The sequence below is a fragment of the Gossypium raimondii genome, chromosome 9 (assembly GCF_025698545.1).
Source record: "Gossypium raimondii isolate GPD5lz chromosome 9, ASM2569854v1, whole genome shotgun sequence".
Classification (NCBI taxonomy): Eukaryota; Viridiplantae; Streptophyta; class Magnoliopsida; order Malvales; family Malvaceae; genus Gossypium; species Gossypium raimondii.
The window spans coordinates 44,355,346-44,363,080 of record NC_068573.1 but is presented as its reverse complement, the minus strand read 5'-3'; the positions used below and the strand labels follow the sequence as shown (position 1 = coordinate 44,363,080).

The window sequence follows — 7,735 nt, the reverse complement described above, 5'->3', positions numbered from 1 at the left end:
GATCCCATTCTTATAATTTATTGATATAATATTATGTTATATTTATATATTGCATACATAAATAATAATATTTATCTAATATAAAAATAAATTGATGTATTTATCCAATAGACATTTAAATTTTAAACCACAAGTAGAGTTTTACGTCGTCTAATGGTAATTAAACATTAAATCAAAACTTATGTATAATTTTGAGACTACTAAAAAATACTCTATCTCATATTTATATAAAAACAAAAGTCTGATTTGAAGTTGTTTGTTATAGTGAAGTTTAAGCCAAAAATATTATATGACGAAACAAAAAGTATGAAATATTTGTTGTAATAGTAGATTTTGCATTAAATTATTCATCAGGATAGATTTGGTAGTGATGAGTGACAGAGGACCTCTTCACTTTGCAATATAATACCACTTTCAACGGATATCTTTGCTCATGTTTAACTAAAAGCTCTAAAGTCTTCAACCCCAGTAACCTTTCTTCTTTCATGGCGATGAAAGAGGAGGGATACTTTGTTCATTTCTGAAGAAATTCATTGGATCAACCATGGTCTTTACCTGTACCAGTCTTTTGAAATTATTCTTGAAATATTTAAAACCCCAAATACTAGCTTGTTGGTAACTTGTATAGCCACTAATGTTATTAGATCCAATATCCAAATCCCTATAATTAAAATATGCTTCTCTTGGAGATTTTGAAACATAAGTCGCCATATAACTGTAAAATCTTCGGATCCAACTTATGTATTTTCCACATTCTGCATTTTCTTCTTTTCTCCATCCCACAATGTACGAGGCTTGGAACAAGTTGCCTGCTCTATGCGGGTAAGGTAGTTCATTTTCTGGGATCTCTTCCATTTTTCCTCCGAAAGGCACCATTAACATTGAAGCGAAGTCAGCTTCTTTCTCAAGAAACATGGACAAGAACCCCTCGATTCCACTTTCGGGGATGGGTTCCTTGACGTAGTCTGATTTGGCTTTGAAAATTGTTCTTGGAATAACATTTTTATCAAGCAACATATCCAGAGATGTTCTTGGAGCTCTACCAAGGTAAAGAACGGATTCAGCCCAACTCATTTCGCTGCAATTCTCTTTGGCTAGTCCCAGCTCTGGAAACCTTTCTTGGACCAATGGAATCAGCTCATCAACCCCACCAAGAAACAACGCTATGAAAGCAGCTTGAACTGTTTTCTTCCCTGCTTGACTGGAACTCACCTTCGTTATCCCTACATCCACATATAAATCATCGGGAAGCTTGTGAGCTATGTACTGCCATCGATGGAGAATTTTGGTTACATTTTGTTCCAAGTTCTTGTTGACTGTAAACACAGTTACAACAACTGGAACGGGGACTAACTTTATTTTCCAAGCAAGAACAATCCCAAAGGTATTTCCTCCTCCGCCTCGGATGGCCCAAAACAAATCTTCGCCCATGGATTTTCTATCAAGAATCCTTCCATTAGCATCAATCAATTGAGCATCAATTATATGATCAGCAGCAAGACCGTACTTGCGGACCAATATGCCATATCCACCCCCACTAAAATGCCCACCAATGCCCACAGTGGGGCAAACACCAGCAGGGAAGCCGAGTGTTTTGGTCTTTGCAGCAATTCCGTAATACAATTCACCTAGAGTTGCACCAGATTGAACCCAGGCAACTTTATTCTTTGTGTCAACTTCAACTGCTCGAAAGTTGAGCAGATCAAGGATGACAAATGGAACTTCAGAAACATAAGAAAGACCCTCGAAATCATGACCGCCACTTCGAATCCTAAGCTGCAATCCATGTTTTTTGGAACAGTAAATTGTTGATTGGATATGGGATGTTTTGAGTGGTGTAATAATGGCCAAGGGTTTAGGGGTAGCTGGTGTGGAGAACCTGGTATTTTGAATAGAAGCATTCAAAACAGATGAATATGAGGGATTATTTCGCATGTAAATAACCTTAGAAATGGTAGAAGAATTTGGTAAATGAAGAGAAAGGCAATGAAGGAAATCCCCATGAGAATGAACTAAAGTTGCCCCACTCAATGACAATATTACAACGACTAAAAGAAATGGAAGCACAGAATACTGCAGGAACTTCATTTTCCTGAGCTGGTTGTGAGCATGGGGGTGAGTTACATTTTGCCTTCTTTATATAGCATTGCCTAGCCATTATTATATCTATCATATTCCTATATTTCGTGATGTCATAATTAGTTTGAGATGTTTATTTTTGTAGTATATTATTTTGTAAAGTCTACTCCAGGGGAAAAAACTCTAATCTTCTCCGAGTAAATAATTACGAAAATAAAATGTTTTTTTATAATAAATATTAGTACTGTTTGATTGGTTGGTAGTGTCACTTCAATTTTTTCCCCAATCATCATACAATATATGGTTTTTTAAAAAATGATTTTTTTATTAGTGTTGTTAAATTCAGTGGCGATATCGGATTGAAGTGTTAAAAATAAAAAAGTTCATGGGCCTAATATGAAACTTTTCCTTTTAGATTAGTTGTTGTAAAAAAAAGAGATTAAGGGCTCTGTCTAAGAGTGTGGTAGCACCAAATCTGTTTTAGCGAATAATTGCTTCATAAACCCTTCTTTATTTATTATTATTTTTAAGGTGCTTGTATTTTTTAAAATAACCACTTTAGTCCCTCTCATTACCTGAAACTTGTTCTTTTTCATTTTTTTTACACGAATAGATGGTGGCTAAATTTTAGTTTTAATCCTCTCTTATTTTGAGATTATATAATAATGGTTAATTTTAGTTTTGATCCTTATATTTGGCTCAAATTTAAAATTCAATCTCTATATTTTATTTTTGAAATAAAACTTTAATTTTGACATGATTTGATATCTCAACTCTTATAATTCCATTAATTAAATTAAATACTTTTTAAAAATATTAGCACCCTTAAAATTCTCTATTAAATTCAAATTCATTACAATGTCACTTTTTATTATATGGATAATTAGAGAGTGTATTTTTTAATTTCAAAATATTACACCGAAGAATCGTAATGGTGTAAGCAAATTGACCTAAAATTTTCAATTCAAAAATAAAGTAACTAAAGTCTTGAAAATAAAAGTATAGAAACTAAATTTTAAATATCTGAAGAATATAATAACATTGAGCGTATTGTAACCTTTAAAATTTTACTCTACATTGAACCCAAAAGTAATTAATCTGGTACAAAGGGTGAGCATATATACATTAAAAGCTAACATATATATATAGTTTAAATGTCATATGTTCTATATTTGAATTCCCACAAAATGAAAGTATCATAAAAAAAAAAGCAATGAAGGGTTTATGAAGCAATAATCCCTAAAACAACAATCAATCTAAAAGAGAAAGATTCGTATCAGATCTGTAAACCTTTTGGTTTATCACACTTAAAAAATGGTGGTGCCCGATATTCACTATAGAAAATATTATATTTTTATAAATAATCTGTTTCCCATATATTTTTTATTTAATTACTTTTAGTATTATTTTTATATAAAAAACACGTTGCTTACCGTAGTTGATTTTGTTTCCCACCAAAAGGTTTTATATTTTATAATAAAACATTAGGAAATCTTTTAAATGACAGTCTGATAATGGATACACGCAATCCTTGAAATTATTAATCAAAATTTTAATTTATTTGAAGCTACGACAAGAACATAATATATTAAATACTGTAATTAACTATTTTTTTTATAAGTAAGGTTAAACAGAATTTTTCATACGTTATTATATTATAATATGTATGTATTTGAAAGAAGAAATTTAAAATTTTAGAAAATTTTAAAATATAAATAATCCATGCCTTTGTTTGTGACAAGTAAATGCAATCTAATTTGGTAAATTTATGGAACCAAGTGCAATGGGTTAATTAATCGAGGTTTTTTCTTATGTTAATTTCGGTTTTAGAGATTTCGAGTATAACTCTTTTTAATAATTTTGAAATTTATAATTTGTGTAATCTAATTTATAACATCCAAAGTTAGCAAAATTATTAACAAATTCATCAAAGTTATCTTAACTAACTGGCTTTTTTACCTAAACAATACAAAAAATAAAATTAATAACTGAAATGACATGCCCATGAGATTATTTATCAAAATGGTATGGTTTTACTGGTGCCGCCTATCAAATTGGCAGTACTAGACTAAAATGTAATGATCTAAAGTCTTCAGGGACATGATAAGTAAATTTTCCATTTTGAGTGGCTGCTGGAAAAAAAAGTGAAAAGGTGCTCTGTGGCATCAAACCTTAAACGTGGCTCACTGCCTTGTAAACCCTCCTTTTATATATATATATATTCCCCTTCAAGTCCTACATTATATTTAAACAAGCCATTAACCTATTTTTATAGTTAAACAAGCTCTTAACTTATAATTTTTGCTCATAAAATCCATTTATTTTAATATTAAAGTAAATATATTTTACTTATATTAAAGGGCTTTTTAGTATATTAGCCTTACTAGACTATATGTTGTTGAATTGGCACCTGCATTAAAATCAATGAAAACATAGATGGAAGGCTAATACACTAAAAAGCACTTAAACTATTATATTTTGTTTAAACAAGCTTTTAAATAGACCCTTAAACTATGATTTTTACCCATGAAAGTCCTAATTTTTAATATTAAAGTAAAACTATTTTAAAATATAAACTAATTCACATTTTATGTTGATATAAATGTGACGAGAATAGTTTATTAAATAAAAATAAAATTTTAAAATTTCTTGAGAGTGCTTATATACATGACATTCTTAACTACTCTTTTGAAAAATTTTGATTACTTTTTAGATTTTATGTTGATGTTAACGTGTATATAATTTTTATTGCATCAACAAGAAATTAAGATAAGAGCTTGAAATTTAAAATATATTTACTTTAATATTAAAATAAAGGGCTTTTATGAGTAAAAATCATAGGTTAAGAGCTTATTTAACTACAAAAATAAGTTAAGGGCTTGTTTAAACATAATGTAGTGAGTTGAAGGAATAAATATATATATATATATATAAGGAGGGTTTACAAGGAAATTAGTCACATTTAAGGTTATCAAAATAGAAATTTTCCATATCAAGTCCCTAAATACTTTAGATCATTACATTTCAGTCCGGTGCCACCAATTTGACAGGCAGCACCAGTAAAAACATACCATTTTGATAAATAATCTCATGGGCATGCTATTTTAGTTATTAATTTTATTTTTTGTATTATTTAAGTAAAAAAAAGCCTAAGAAATTCCTTTTGTACTTTTTTTTCTTTAATTAAAAAGAATTTGAAAGAATTATTAAAGTTTTATTATAAATGAGGATAATTGTTCTTTTCAAATCTTTAGTAGGTGACTGTCTGCTGATTGGTTGGTGATTTGGACCGCATGTTGACACCAATTTAATTATTTTTTGAAAAAAAATTAATTTTAATATACATCTAAAAAGATATCCCGCTTTTTTTATGAAGGTAACCCAAAACTTTTAATTATTTATGAAAATAGCTCACTTTGAAAATTATGTACGCAAATGACCCGTTTTGAAAAATAAACGTCGATGACGCCATTGCCATTCGCGTTACCACCTCTAATTTTTTTAAACAATAATGGATGTCATCGATGTCATTGGCGACACTGGACTGAAGTATAATTATATAAAATGTTGAGGGACCGAATGAAATAATTAACCTTTTAGATTGGATTAAAAAAGGGTGGCGCCATTCCTATCGGGGGCACCAATTAAATACTTAAGTATATCTCCTTTTAAAATTAAATTTAAATAGCCCTTAAAAATATAAAAATAATAAAATAAACCCTTTTAAATTTTATTATTATTATTTTAAAACAATAAACTTAAAAGACTACATGAAATTCTTATTTAAATTACCCAAATATATCCCTTAAGAATTTTCCTCAAGTCAAAAATTCTTATTTAAAACTTAAGGAAATTATCGAGGATATATTTGAGTAATTTAAATAAGAATTTTATATAGTTTTAAGTTTATTGTTTTTTAAAACAAATTGAATAGGGTTTGTTTTTGTTATTCTTATATTTTTTAAGGGCTATTTAAATTTAATTTCAAAAGTGAACAAACCTAACATGTAATTAGATCAAAAGTTTAAAAGCATTTAATTGGTGCCGTGGGAGAAATGTCGTCACCCCTTTTTTATCCAATCTAAAGAGGGTAATTGCTTCATTCCATGAACGTTTTATATAATTATACTTTAGTCCAATGCCGCCAACGACAATGGTAGCATCGACGTTTACTGTTCAAAATGGATTATTTATGTACATAATGATTAAAATGAGTTATTTTTGTAAATAATTAAAAATTTTGAGTCATTATAAAAGCTAAAATATTCCTATGGAATTGGTAAAACAAACACCAATTTAATTATATATTTTTTTAAAAAGTACTAATATATAATTAGTTTAGGTTTTTTACATGAATAATATAAAATAAATCAATATATACGAAAATAGGATAATAAAAATAATATTTACGAGAATAGGTAAAATACACAGTAAAATACGGGTGTCGCCTGACCAATCGACGGCACCACTTTATTTCTAATAAAAAATTCATTTTTTTGGGTGCAGCCGGATCAATTGGCGGCACCCGAATTTTGTATGGTAAATACAAGTTTTTTTAGTATACGGGAAAAAAGTAAAAAAAAAAAATTATTTGGTGTCGCCAATGTGTTAGGCAACACCCAAAATTTTTTTTAAAAAAATTAGCTAAAAAAAACTCGTGCTTTAATTTTTTTCCGATATTAAAAACACGAACTCGTGGTCACTTCCGTCAGGCTGGTGCCACCTGATAGCTTGGCTGCATCACTTTTAAAAACAAAATTGCTGAAAAAAAACTCGTGTTTTAATATTTTCAGTATTAAAAACACGAACTTGTGATCAAATGATCACTTCCATGTCAGCCATTAGGCTAGTGCAGCCAAGTTGTCAAGTGGCACCAACCTGACGGATGTGATAAAAACAACGAAAAAATGATATATAATTGTTTACCAGGACCAATAAAAATGATGTAAAAGTAAGAAATGAATGAAGATGACATAAAATATTTTCTGGCGTGAACAGTAAATATTCCCTACAAGAAAAGACGAGTAAACATGAAATATTCTCTGGCGTGAACAGTAAATATTTCAAATATTTTTTTTACTTTTTTTCCCGTATACTGAAAAAAACTCGTATTTATCATACAAAATACAGGTGCTGTCAATTGATCCAGTTGCACCCAAAAAAATGAGTTTTTTATTAGAAATAAAGTGGAGTTGCCGGTTGGTCAAGCGACACCTGTATTTTATTGTATATTTTGCTGATTCTCGTAAATATTATTCATGTTATCCTATTTTTGTATATATTAATTTATTCTATATTATTCATGTAAAAAAGCCCAATTAGTTTGCTTCTCTTGCTTCCCAACGGATCGTTATTCCAAAAGAAGACGAGAAGCAAATATTTTATACTCTCTTGAATTATTTAGAGATGAATAAATATAAATAAAATAAATAGTCTCAAAAGTTAGGGTAAATTAGATAAAAAATATATTTAGAGAAAAAGATTTTTTTTTCATATTTAAAGAAATAGGTTAATTTTGGAGAGAGAATTAAAAAATACGTCTAACTTGAGAGCTTTCAACTGAAAGCAGGATGCACTTTTTGAAAACGCTTTCTACGAAACATGTTTTCTATTAATGCATCAATTTCTTTAGTTAGATGATTAGATGTTAGCGATT

General features: G+C 29.2%; 1 protein-coding gene across 1 annotated transcript; it reads right to left on the bottom strand.

Annotated features, from left to right (window-relative positions):
- Positions 1–314: 314 nt before the first annotated feature.
- On the bottom strand, positions 315–2,102 carry LOC105800113 (tetrahydroberberine oxidase). Its single transcript, XM_012631036.2, has one exon. The coding sequence runs from the start codon at positions 2,086–2,088 to the stop codon at positions 484–486; it is 1,605 nt and encodes a 534-aa protein (XP_012486490.1). The 5' UTR covers positions 2,089–2,102; the 3' UTR covers positions 315–483.
- Positions 2,103–7,735: the final 5,633 nt, after the last annotated feature.